This window comes from Corylus avellana, chromosome ca3 (genome assembly GCF_901000735.1).
Source record: "Corylus avellana chromosome ca3, CavTom2PMs-1.0".
Lineage (NCBI taxonomy): Eukaryota > Viridiplantae > Streptophyta > Magnoliopsida > Fagales > Betulaceae > Corylus > Corylus avellana.
This window is the reverse complement of record NC_081543.1, coordinates 38,077,702-38,091,514: the sequence shown is the minus strand read 5'-3', so window position 1 is coordinate 38,091,514 and position 13,813 is coordinate 38,077,702. Positions and strand designations below refer to the sequence as shown.

Below are 13,813 nucleotides of genomic sequence, written 5' to 3'. Positions count from 1 at the left end.
CATCTGCAATCTCATTGCATATGCTGAAATCGCCGCAGACAGGATAACTCCCATTCGTCGTTGAGTTCAAATATAGGTCTTTTATCACTCTTTCCAGAATAAAGTTCCCGGATACATCCAACCGTATACTTCTTATATCTTCATTGGTGTAGTTACTACTAGGCCAAGTAATGTAGTCCCCATCAATCACGAATATATCAGCTAGAACACCAGTGAGTGAACTAATCCAGTATGGTTCCGACTCCTCTGTTACGATTAGTTCTTTCCGAGAAGCCAGATAATGCAGGGAGAAACGACCAGGAGCTGGGTCTTGGATACTTGTATTTGATGTTATTAATGACCATCCTGTCTTAGCGTCTTTAAGCTTCATTCCGGGCAAAAGAGTATCAGTAGGATAGTCGAAGCTTTGCCACAAAATATGTGAGACCGTGTTTGTGAGTACAAGATTACCTGTATTTAATAGCCTGGCATACGTATCTTTGCCACCTGAACTAGTGTGGGTCAGAACGTGCAACAATCTGCCATCGGATATTACAAGATTCCCATCCGAGTTGAAGGTAAGAATGGCAGAGGAATTTGGGAATGGGTGCTCCCTGTTTGCAACCCAAACTATATCGTCGTATGACCCGCCCCAATATGTATACTTATATATAACCAGGTAATGCTTGTTCGAGTTTTCTGGAGAAAAGAAACCAAGTCCGTAAATTTCATTGGCAGATACAATGGTCTCCGTGGTGTTTAGAGATTGGCCCGGCGAGATAGTATCACTATCAGTGAAGAAGGTAGCATTGGTGAAGTGCAAAGCAAGGCAGAATAAAAGCTAGTAGAATGACAAAAAGTGGAGGGTGTTTAGAGTAAATTTACCTGGTGTTATGAAGGGTGGCGCAGAAACTAATTGTGTAATTTGCGGAGGCGCATGAGAAAGTGCTCGTCTTATCGTCGTACGCGTAGCTGTAAGCCTGTGGGCACGCGCTCTTGAAGATCTGAGAGTATATAGACGGCTTGCATGTGCTAGGAGAGATATACGCGCCAGTGCAACAGTACTTGGCCTGGTTAAAGGCCATGCACGCGCTACTGCAGGCAACGTTCCCGTCGGCGTCGGCGCTAGTGACCTTCAGCTCCGGGGGGCACAAGTCGTTGAGGTCGGCCACGCAGCCAGCGCTTGAGCAATTCTGACCGGTCCCACCCTGGGGCACGACCTTCATAGGGAGGTTGTACCCGTCGACCAAGCTGACGTCGAAGAAGTCGAACCCACCCGCGCCGTCGAGCGTGAACTCGGCCAGGGTCGCTGGCATCGCGCTGCCATTCCCGGAGCACTCGATTTTTCCGGAGCCACAATCACCTGTGACGCAGGAGAACTTGCCCGTGGAGTCTTGGGAGCAGTTGGTTCGGCCCCAGAAGCGACCGGCCCAGGAGTTCGGTGCCGTGATGGTCATGGACTCGCCATTTTGGAGCGCGAAGCCGGTTGTTGACATTGCCGGTACATAGGGGTCGGACAGAATGCCTGGCCATACTGTATACTCGCACTTGTTTATTATTGTGAAGTTCGTTGAAATTACTCCTATACAAAAACAACTTGGTTAGTGAAATTTTTGAGTTTGAAAGATTTGTATTAAAGGTGAGAACTTTGTATGCTTTTTACACCATTGGGCTATTGTTATTACCTGATATTGATAGAACAAGCGTTAATAATGAAACTAATAATGCTGTTAGCTGAGCCATTTAAACTCAATGACTAATAAAAAGGGGGAGGAGGAGGATGAAAAGAAGAAGAAGTTGGGGGTTGTGGGGATCCAAATATCTTCTTCTCCAAAAGATAATATGAGGGAGGAGAGAGAGTGTATGGTGAGATTTTTAAGAGTTGGAAGCAATGGGGTATTTATAGAGTGCTGCAGCCAGGGGCGGAACTACCCCTGGCTTGGACTCAGCCCAAGCGGTGGTCCAAAAAAAAAAAAAAAATTAAATACCTTTAAAATTTAATTTTTGCCCTCCAAGATTTTTTTCTCTAAACCAAATATTCTACTTTCGCCCCAGCTGGCTTGCAATGAAAAGGGATCTTCTCCATTTCATTTGAAATGAAGAGTTCCGGTTAGTGCATTTTAAGAGGCTAAAATTGTCTAAATATTTTTGAGACAACATTTTTTTGGACAATATCACCCCCTCAATACACTAACTAGACACTCCATTTCAAACAAAATGGAGAGGATCCTTTTCGCCTGCAATGTATCAGCAAGGAAACAAACTGGGGAAACAAAAAAAAAGCAGCAGGGAAAAAAAAAAAAGAAGGTAAATTATTATAGGGGTCATATTTGTATCAGGCAGCTATGCAATGGTCTTTGTAGTTAATTTGCACACACAATTATATAAATACTCTTTGAATATCATTTCTTGAAGTAGTACACATCAAACTAAAAATATATAAAATACATATAAAATCATAAAAAGTGGGCAAAAAAGGCAAATATATCCATCTATGATACCATAAAGAAATTAAAAGGTTCAAATCAAATGCCAGGATCCACGGAAATTGCTGAAATAAGAGGACCATAGACTCCTATATACGGGATAGCAGTTGTCCCCTTCCCAGCTCAGTAGAAACGGATCTCTAAGGTATCATTAGTCACGGCAACAGTAAAAAAATTTATTATTGCCTTACCCACTCCACCATCCTCCCTTACAATGTTGAAATCCTTCCATACTAGCTCTCCCTGCAATATTCTAATCCATTTATGTCAACCATTTCATGCTACCAGCTGCTTGAGTAAATGAAAGTGGAAGTATATTGTAATAATTACCTGAATGTAAATATCAAATATACGCCTTCCCAAGTTGCTATAGTTTTTATCATCAGTGAATACTATCTCTGCAAAATGGAGGTTTACTTTGTAATTTCCATTTTCCAAACAAAAAGCATAAGAAGTAAGAGAGAGTTGAATAGAAAATTTAACAACAGGCTCTATTGGTGGCTTGAATGAAGTAAATCCCCTATCACTTGTCCATAATTCTCATGCCTTAAAATTCCACAAAAAAAAAAAAAAAAGGAAAATTACAGGATGTTTGAATGATGGTAAGTGATTAAATAAATAATTTTCTATTAGCTTAAGCTTTTGAAACCATTAATACGTTCTATACTATACTTCGTGTTCTAAATTTCAAAAATGGAGGACTAATTTTGTTTTAATAACGATAAATGCATATTTTCTGAACAACTCCCAGCTTTGAATCAAAGTAAATAAGTGTTTCCAATTTTTAGAACAAATGATGCAAACAAGATACTTATATATCCAATCAGATGGAGAGAGTCGGTTTGATAAAAACCAGTATTCTTCCTACCACTCACAATTTCCAACAATAGTACGCAAAAACTAAAGACATCGGATTTGATTGAAAAGAGGCCTTCCAAATTAAAGCATATTTAGGGAACATATAACCATTGTGCACCATCATCAAGTTAAAGATATGAATAATTGCAAGTTTTATCTTTTTACTAAATATAACCTCACTAACGCAAATAACATATCTTTTTGACTTAAAAGCTCTATTTTTCAAACACAATCTCAAACAAGCTCTAAGTACTAAAAGAAATTTTTAAGCTCCCTTAGAACATGTTTGGATTACGTTGGGAAATAGAGGTTTTAAAGTTAAAAAAAGCTTTTTAGATTTTTTTCACTTTTCCCAAAAGTGCATTTTGACAATTTTAAGAGTAAAAAAAAAAAAAAAAAAAAAAAAAAAATATATAGAAATACTTTTGAAATTTCTTTTTCTTACTAAATATATCAGTTTTTTAGGTACTAAAAATACTTTTTAAGCTTACTAATGCAAAGAGCGTATTTGAGATTACGTTGAGAAATATAGCCTTTAAAGCCAAAAAAGAGTTTTTCAGATAAAAGCTTTATTTTTAAACTTTTCTCAAAAATGCGTTTTTGAATTTTTTTTAGAGGAAAAAAAGGTCAAAGAAGTTGTTTTGAATTTTTTTTACCAAACAGACCAATTTTTTGTTTGGTACACCATTTGTTATGCTAAAAGTACTTTTTAAACTCTCTAACGCAATTTCAAAATATTACAGTCGAATAATGCTATAAGTTACTCTTGTGTCTCTCTTGTGTGACTCTAAAAATGATGTAGCTTTTAGAATTAGCGTTGAGCTTAATTGTGATTGATTACTATTGAATTTTCAAATGATGATTTTAAAAGTCATCTCATTTTTTGAGTAATACAAAAAGGACACGAGATAAACTTTTAGCATTACTCGACGCTAGTCTCATAAGTAATACTACAAGTACCTTTTGTGTCTCTTCAAAAATAATGTGACTTTTAAAATTACTATTAAAATTTAATAATAATTTTAAAAGTCAAGTCAATTTTAAGAGACACAAAAATAATAAAAGAACTACAATTAGCATTGCTCTAGTCTCCTAATGAAAACAAGTCAACTCGACTTATGGTAAGCAGGTGGCATTCTTATCAAGACAATAAATGCAAAGCCAATATTCGACGTGGCAAATTGATTTTCACACACATACCTCTCCACACATTAACTTTTGCAACGACTTTGCCTAAAACTGGTACACATATACATTTCTTCGTATTAAATTAGGAAATTCTTAGGATATTAAGAATTCAACGTTAATTTATTTCCTCAACAATCGTTATCATATTTATTCAATTCATATTTTATAAGTGATAAACTGATATGATTAAATCTAAATCATTTAATATGAAAATAATATTTGAAATTTTAAGAAATATACTCAGTAGAATACGTTTGGAATTTATAGGCAAAGTGGATCCTCCATATAATATGTTACATATTACGTATACGTCGTATTACTTTTAAAAAAATATCACAGGTATACATGATTTTTTTTCTTTTGAGGTAAAATTTTTAGACTTTCATTAAAATCATGAAGAAACAATATTTTTCATGAATACTAGATTATTAATTTTCCATTCAAACTTACTCCAATATGTATAAGGTATATCAATTTAATAGACTGATTTGAAAGAAATTCATCTAAATCAATTTAAAAGAAACTTAACTCTGTCCCTTTTTATTTTTTATTTTATGAAACTAATAATATGATAAAAGTCTTCCTCCTAAATCCTTCATTATACCATCCATTTCTCTTAGGATATAAACCTAATTATAAAGACTCTCCCCTCCCCACCAACACCCCCCACTATATATATATATATATATATAAACTCTCCCCTCTCCAGCTCCCCTTATTAAAAAAATATGCGAGTGGCCTAAAAGGTATATAATTTTTTATTGATTATTGATCAGTGGGTCACATTTTCATTTTCTAGCAATAAATGTAAAAGCTTCATTTTCTATTCAACGACATCATTTTCCAGGGTCTACGTTGAGAAAGTCTAGAGAAACTTGTGGTTACAATAATTTCCAAATAAAAAGGGCACCCGGAATGAGTAGCTGACTCATCGTAATCGTAATCATTTCGTTTTCCAACAATAACGACTCCTTGAGGAATTATCTCCTTAATTTCAAGAGATGTATTGTTGATTCAATTTTGGTAATCGGTTTAATTTGAAAAAGGAGGTTGAGCACTGCTGGAATGCTTTATATTCAATACAGAATAATCCATTTCTCAGTCTCAATTCCATTCATTTACAATTCAATACACCATTGAAATCAATACGTACAATAACCAGTAAAACTGTTACAAGTGGTATATTCAGCTTTTTATCAAACATCTTCTTTGTTCCACAATATGATGAATATTATTAAATAATTATTAGCTGGAATATCACAAAATTGCCTAATTGCCTCTTTTTGTTCTTGTATTTACGATTGAATAGTTGTTTTTTTTTTTTTTTTTAGACAAGGCTTTCTTCTTCTTTCGAGCTTCACTCTTTTTCCAACTAATCGACGAACACTACTACTCTACCCTCACAAATTACTAATTAATTACTAATTGTTACAATGACTTAACTATGCATAAAATTAACTAAAAAAAATAAAATAAAATTCAGAGTCTGAAAACCGTGTTGTTTGGACTCTCCAGTCCAAATAATTTTTCATGAGTCAAAAAGATGATCATGCCAATAATCTTTAATCAGTACCTTTAAACAAAGCTTGCTTTACGTGAAACACGCCAGAGAGAATTTAGAGGAGGCTTTTTTCTTTTTCTTTTGGGGTTAATTTTGGTGTCCTGTTATCGGCTTATTTTTATCCGGTTCTTTTCTATGCGGTGGATTGAAGAAGTTCCGGTTGCATCTACCCAAGTATTTCTTTCCCATTATCCACTGAAGCTTTTGATCTTTGATGTGAATTTTACTGCCTGTCAATAAAATTTAAAAGGGAATCGCCTGTTTTGTCTCTATTTTTTTTTTCAAGATATATTATCCACTGTTGCTAAACAATTAACCCCTCTCATTTTGCACTCCATTTCTCACTTTCATCCCAAGAAAAAATGGATAATTACTGGCTTTGCATAGGTCCCGTAAGAGTACCAAAAACAAGTGGGAAGAAAAAACTTGACAAGGTTACAACTTAGAAAATGTTTCTAGTTTCATCAAAACTTACACACATAAGTCTATCAGCTAATTTTCCAGGAGGCGTAGAAATTGAAGTCTCGAGTCTATTAACAAATTTTACGTAGTCATGAAGAAGGTTAAACCTTACTCATCTAACTGATACAATGGTCATTAGGATGCTGCTGCTTCAAAACTTCAGCGTATTCTGCATAGTTTGATGAAAAGCAGACCTATGTTCATCGTGTACATGTCCTGAAAAATGTGGTGCTTGTTCTTGGATCCAGTTTCGGGTTTAGAGTTCGACCTGGCTGCAATTTCTCATGAGCTTTCTTATGAAAAATGTGGAGATTGTAGTCTTTAATTTCTACTTTCTGGTTAAATTTTCCACACGACTGAACCGTGTTGTTTCGACTCTCCAGTCAAGCTGTCCTGCAGTGACTTGTATTTCAACAACTCAAGCGGTGCCCCAGATTATAGGACAAAGTCCATTTGTTGAGCCAAATTATAAATTCTACAAAGAAATTATAGAATTTCTTCATTCTACATGAAGTTTGTAATAGAGGTACATTATAGAATTAACGTTCAAACTCAAAACTTTAGCTTCTATATTAAATCATCAATTATTCAAAACTTAAACGGATAGAAAACATTAAATTTATTCTTTTAATTAATATTCCAACTTACTTGAAGCCTTTTATACGTTTATGATTTGTCTCATTTCTTAAAGGGGTCACTAGTCCACGTTAAACTTGTCCCATTAGGATCACATATCAATCAACTTTAGGTTGTCTGTATGCTTTTCTGTAGAATGTGGAATGTGGTTGTCTGTAGAATGTGGAATGCTTTCCCATTAGGATTACATATCAGTCAACTTTGTTTAAGAGCTAAAAGGTTGTCTGTAGAATATGGATCCTTGATTAAACTTAAAGTTCTTTGAGAGCAAGCTGAAAATGATAGAGATATTAATACTTCTTCATTTCTTAGCACGTGTTTGACTAAATTTGTGAATGTGGTAGCTTGATTCATTGTTGATTGTCTTGGTTTCAATGCTTTTCCCCTTTTGTCTCTAACCTTATTTTGTTTCTTGGATGTGGAGTGGAAAATCAATTGAAAAAATAAATAAGAAAAAAGAGAAACTATACTTAATCTCCTCAATTTACAACCTCATTTGCAATGTCCTAATTTTTTTTTAATTTAGTGAATGTACCCTACCGATTTACCAAACGAGTTGCCATGTGCCCTTTTTGCCATAAAAAGACAAAAATACTCATAAACGTTCCAAAAAGATAAAAACGCCCCTAAAATCTAAAGCAAAAAAAAAAAAAAATTGGTAAAGTCCACATACCCCCCCTAAAACTATTACTCAATTGACAATATCCCCTAAGACTAGTAAAAAGACAAAAATGCCCCTGTATATATTTCTCAATGAGACAAAAATACCCCTATAAATAAAAAAAACAAAAAAATTTAATTTAAAAAGAACAATTTAAAAAAAAATTTAAATGAAAATTTTTAATTTTTTAAAACGAATATATTTTTTTTAAAATGGAAATTTTTATTTTTCAAAATTTTTTTTTTTTTTTTTTTTTAATTTGGTTTTCGAAAACGAAATTTTTTATTTTCTTAAACGAAAATTGTTAATTTTTATAAGGGTAAAGTCCACTTAACCCTCAAACTATCACCCCAATAACAAACTACCACCAACTATTAATTACTACAATTTACCGCCCAAATTACCAAAACAATGACAATGTACTTCCTACTGCTAGCAAAATGACAAAATTACCCCTATAAAATTTTCAATAAGACAAAAATGCCCTTAAAAATTTGCAAAAAAAATTAAATTTTAGTATTTTTGTTTTTATTTTAGTAAGGGTAATTTTGTCATTTTTAAGAAATTGGAGGTACATTGTTATTGTTCTGGTAGTTTGGGGGGTATATTGTTGCAATTAATAGTTTGGGAGGTAGATTGTCATTGAAGTGGTAGTTTGAAGGGGTTAAGTGAACTTAATCCTCCCCCCCAAAAAAAGACCTAACTCACATCTACGCCATGGGTGAGTTAGTTTTACTGAATTCTTTTTTTTTTTTTGGCCTTTTCTTTTTTGGATTTTTAGGGGTATTTTTGTCTTTTGGAGGGTAAATGAGGATATTGCAACCTTAATGGTAGACTAGTAGGCACATTAACTAACAGTCTAACACTACAAAAATAAGACCATGAATATAAATATACCAACAAATTCTAGTTCACAGAATGAGCGATGAGAAAATTTTGAACACGAGATTGGAAGATTACGGAATACCTATTACCCCACTTGGAGTGGAGTTCAAGAATCAAAAGCTGCTCTTGTGGGGTACGATTTCCACGCCTTTTATATCTGGTATTAGATAATTTAGCCCATCTCAATCTGTCAGTTCTCTTCAACCCTTAAAACAGAGAAGAAAATGGTTAACAAAATGGCTAATTAATAATCAAATTGCTACATGTTGTATTACTAATAATAAGCAGCTACCTGAACGTTTTGCAAGCAAATTCAAACGGCCCTCACCTTGATGAGTAATATAATGAATGAGCAATTTCACTAAGCAGCTCCCCTGCTTTTGGGATTAATCCCGTGCACGCCTTGGCAATGAGATACATTTCATTGGTTGCAGCGGGTTGAACAACTTCTGGTACTTGCATCCGCCTCAAGTATTTCTTTCCAGTATCTGTTGAAGCTTTTGATTTTTTGATATAATTATTAATTCCTCTCATTCGGCATTCCATTTCTCACTTACATCCTCTATTTTTGGTAGTACAGTTTTTTTTTTTTTTTTTTTGTGACATAATTTTTGGCTGTAAAGTTAAAACTTGAGAACAAAGACAAAACAATACCAGAATCTAAAACAATTATTCGCCGTCTATACATGCACTCTAGAAATGCAATGTAACATCTTTCTAAGAAAACATTGTATTAGTATGTGTTGAGTCCCATGATAAATGCGTATTAGGTCGAATTGGACTATATAAGTGATTACAATGAACCCCAATTGTGATTAGTCCTTTTGGATATGAAGTGGCCAGTGCATCGTATATCATGACACTTTTTCTACAAACTATTCACAGAAAAGTGCTATAGAATAACCACAATACATTTATTAGATAGAGTTGTTACACTTAACCTAAAATTGACTATTCAAAACTAAGATTTTTTCATCGGGAGGCTAGGTACAACCTAATTTTGATAAGGATCCCTTCGTTCCATCCTTATCTACTAGACTGTCATGGCGTAAAAGAACGGCAATTTCTCATGAATTTTCCTATGAAAAATGTGGAGATTGTAGCCTTAATTTTCTACTTTCTGGTTACATTTTCCACACGATTGAAATCGTGTTGTTTTGACTGATCTCCAGTCAAGCTAGCTGTCGTGCGGTGACTTGTATTTCAACAACTCAAGCGGTGGCCCCATTCCTTGGTTGTTTTTGTGGTTCTCTTGTCTTGTGACCCCACCTTTTGTCTCTCTTTGGCTTCCCTGAGAAGTTTTTGGCTGAACCATTTTTACAAGGGGACCCATTCGATATTTTATTTATTTATTTATTTATTTATTTATTTATCGATGAATATAGGCGTAGTATATGTTGGGTCATGAAACAGCTGAGTTAGGTCCATTAAGCTATTCTTCGGCCCATCCCTAAAGCTCGATTATTTTTACTGTTCAAAATAAACTCATGTTCAGCAGACTTAAGCTTATATAAATTATATTATCGACACTCGGTTATTAGGCTCGGTTAGCCAAGCCTGAGGCAGGTACTGAGTGTTACCCTCAGGAAATAATAAACATATCTGAATAAATATCCTATTTGATGTTCCCCGATATATTGTTGACACGTGGACCCCTTTTCAGGAAATGGAAAACTTGTTACTTTGACTTTATCTTGCTTTTAAAATTATCCCTTGGCTTTCAATATTAAAATCAAATTGAAAATCGAATTGGGTTAAATTAATCAATTCGGGTCTTTGAATTAGGTTGGATGAGATGGAAAATAATTGAATTTAGCCCACTTAATTACTCACTTTCTCTTATTTAGTGAGCCACTTTTAAAAAGAATTAAACATCAAACTTTTTACATCTTTTTTTACTTTAGCTAAATATTCTTTTGATAAAACTTCACTTAACCCCTCTAAACTTTCGGCACTTTTGTAATTATCTTACAAAGTTCAAAACTTTCAATTTAATTTATACAACTTTAAAATTTTTGTAATGTCATCCCTCTGGATTTTTTGTTAGGAACAAAAAATCCTAACATAGGCCTTGAATATTTCGAAAATACCCATGTTTTAGTTAAGGTAATTTTGTTATTTTATAAATTTTGCAAGGATAAAAAAGGTTATTTCACTCATTTGTCGTATGACTTAACCCAAATCCTAACTAGATGGGTGACATTGTAAACTTTTTAAAGTTTGATACACTAAAGTGATAATTTTTTAATTTTATGATGTAAAAGGGATAAAAGCTGAAAGATTAAGTGTGAAGTTTCATCTATTCTCTTTTAATTTTTTATTTGTTATTAGGAGATGAGATAGAAAAAGAAAATTAATATATAGGCTTAAAAAACAAATTAAATAGCTTTCAATTTTTTGCTCTTGGTATTTGAAGAGTTTGCCTAGGAGCTTTCAAAATGAGCTCTTCAAATTTTTTCTAAATTTAACTATAAAAATCTAGTTTAGTTGATTTAGTTAGTTGCTTTTCAAAACCGCGTAATATTAAACTCTCTAAATATTTGTTTATTTTAACTAAATATTATATTTTATTGATGAAACCAACTTTTGGCTATTTGCATTAAAAATCTACTTTAGTTGAAAGGAAAAAAGTAGTATGAAAGAGAAAAAATATTTAAAAATAAATAATTTTCACTTTCGAACCGTTTATATTTAGAGAGCAATATTATCAACTAGAGTTAAATTTGTTAAATGACATTTTTTTTATGAATTTTTTAAATTTGAAGAATGATCTAAAAGTAGCTTGAATTAATTAAGTGCTTGGCACAATCCAAGTAGAAGTGGGATTGCACTGGCCGACCCAACTCTCTCCTTGTTGAACTGCAAAGCAAGGCAGAATAGAAGCAAAAGGGAAACAAATTAAACAATAATGAGGTAGCACAATCCAAGTATATGTAGTGTTCTTGGATCCTCTTTCGGGTTTAGAGTTCGACCCGGCTGCAATTTCTCATGAGCTTTCCTATCAAAAATGTGGAGATTGTAGACTTTTCTACTTTCTGGTTACATTTTCCACACGTCTGAAACCGTGTTGTTTCGACCCTCCACTCTCCAGTCAAGCTAGCTGTCGTGCGGTGACTTCTACTTCAACAACTCAAGCGGTGGCCCCATTCCTTGGTTGTTTTTGTGGTTCTCTTGTCTTGTGACCCCACTTTTTTTTCTCTCTTTGGCTTCCCTGAGAAGTTTTTCGCTGAACCATTTTTACAAGGGGACCCATTCGATAATTTATTTATTTATCGATGAATATAGGCGTAGTATATAACCACGTAATGCTTTGTCAAGTTTTCCGTGGAAAAGAAACCATGTGCGAACCTTCGGTTGGCAGATACAAGGTAGTCCGAGGTGTTTACTGATTGTCCTGGTCGGAAGATAGTATCAGGGAACCTTCCGTTGGCAGATACAAGATAGTATCAGGGAAGGTAGCATTAGTGAAGTGCAAAGTAAGGCAGAATAATAGCAGGAGGGAAGCAATAAGAGGGGAAATTATTATTATAGGGCTCATATTAGTAGGCAGCTAATAGCTATGCACACACGCAGGCATATATGGTGTTCTTGGATCCTGTTTTGGGTTTAGAGTTCAACCAGGCTGCACTTGTTAGAAAAATAAGAGAAACGGAAACTCTAAATTGTTCTTAAAGTGTGTTATAAATATCACTTTTCTTAAGAAATTATTTACTCCCACAAAAAATGGTATGCAACAGAATGGTAACAACAAATATTTATTCAGGATACAATTAGGGGCGGAGCCACCCATTGGTTTGGGGGGCAACCCCCCAAGCCATAGGGTGGTCCAAAAACATTAATAAATGAACTTTTGCCCCCCCCCCTAAGAATTATTTTTGTTTTTTTAAAAAAAAATTTTGCCCCCAAACTAAACATTTTATTTCCACCCCCGGATACAATGAAGCCCAAGACACTTATGTAGTTTAGTTGCGTTTTGCACAATCCAAACTAAACTCAAATACCTTCAAATTTTATAGATCTTCCAAGAGACAGAATCCGATAATTGTTAAAGTAAAGGAAAAAAAATCTTAAGAGTATAGAAGGGATAATTATTTGTGTTTTTCAAAAAATTAAATTGTAGATATATTTTTGCAATTAAACTGTTATTTAATAATAACGGTTAGATCTTAATTATTTAATCACAATCATTAGATCAAAGTTAATTTGATCTTATAATTAACTTTAATTACAATCCAGTAAATCCAACCATTGGGTCTACCTACGAAACATCATATAGTTTAGATCATACTACTAGATTGAATGATCCTGACCACCCAGAAATGAATGGCCAAGATCAGATCGTTCTGAGCTCCAATGCTTTGTGCCAAGTGCGGCACTAGCAGAGTAATGCTACAAGTCTTTATTGAGTCCCTCCAATAATCATCAATCACAAGTCCAATGATGATTTTTATAGTCACATCATTCTTATAATTAACTTTGGACTCCTCCATTAGTTTTCATCGTTAAACTCAAACGGTTTGACTTTTTTTGCCCATTATACCCCCACGTTAAAACTACGCCGTTTTGGGTCTCAAAACTATAACACCCACCCAACTCAAAACAACATCATTTTGAGCATTAATTTTTTTTCTTTAAACAACAAAAAGCAAAATATTTTTTTAAAAAAAAAAATTGGGGTGGCGGCCACCCCCATGGCTAATCTCGGGGTGGTCGAACCACCCCATAGCCAAGGGGGTGGTCCGGCTGCCCCCAAAAGGCCGAAAAAAACAACGAAATGGCTTTAGGGCTTTTAGGGGTGGCCGGACCACCCTCTTTTGAGTGCACTTTCTCATGAAATTTCCTCCAAAATATGTGGACCGAATTGTAACCTTTTCTACTTTCATGTTAGATTTTCCACAATCTAAAAACCGCGTTGTTTCGATTCTTTAGCCAAGTCAAGTCATGCGTAACCAATTGCCTCCGAGCGCAATTAGCTGGTAGTCACCTCAGCCGCTGACCAAGCATTCAAGCAATGTGACTACCCCCTTTTACACGCCACGCCTTACTTGTCCTCCTTGCATTTGGTGACCTCAAAACACCACCGCAAAGCCGCGATAA

The 13,813-nt window shown here is 34.4% G+C and overlaps 2 protein-coding genes across 2 annotated transcripts in view; one reads left to right on the top strand and one right to left on the bottom strand.

Moving 5' to 3' along the window:
* The window catches only part of LOC132174585 (thaumatin-like protein 1b), a 1,185-nt gene extending 1,121 nt beyond the window's left edge, over positions 1–64 (top strand). The window contains exon 3 of the mRNA XM_059586220.1: positions 39–64. Coding sequence (XP_059442203.1) covers positions 39–64 — 26 coding nt within the window. The remainder of the gene's footprint in view (positions 1–38) is intronic.
* Positions 65–85: 21 nt separating this feature from the next.
* On the bottom strand, positions 86–1,722 carry LOC132174584 (thaumatin-like protein 1; the record flags this gene model as incomplete). Its single annotated transcript, XM_059586219.1, has 3 exons — positions 1,665–1,722; positions 865–1,561; positions 86–767 (listed from the first exon to the last, which is right to left on the bottom strand). Coding segments are annotated over exons 1-3 (1,437 nt in total), but the record flags the coding sequence as incomplete, so codon positions are not given.
* Positions 1,723–13,813: the final 12,091 nt, after the last annotated feature.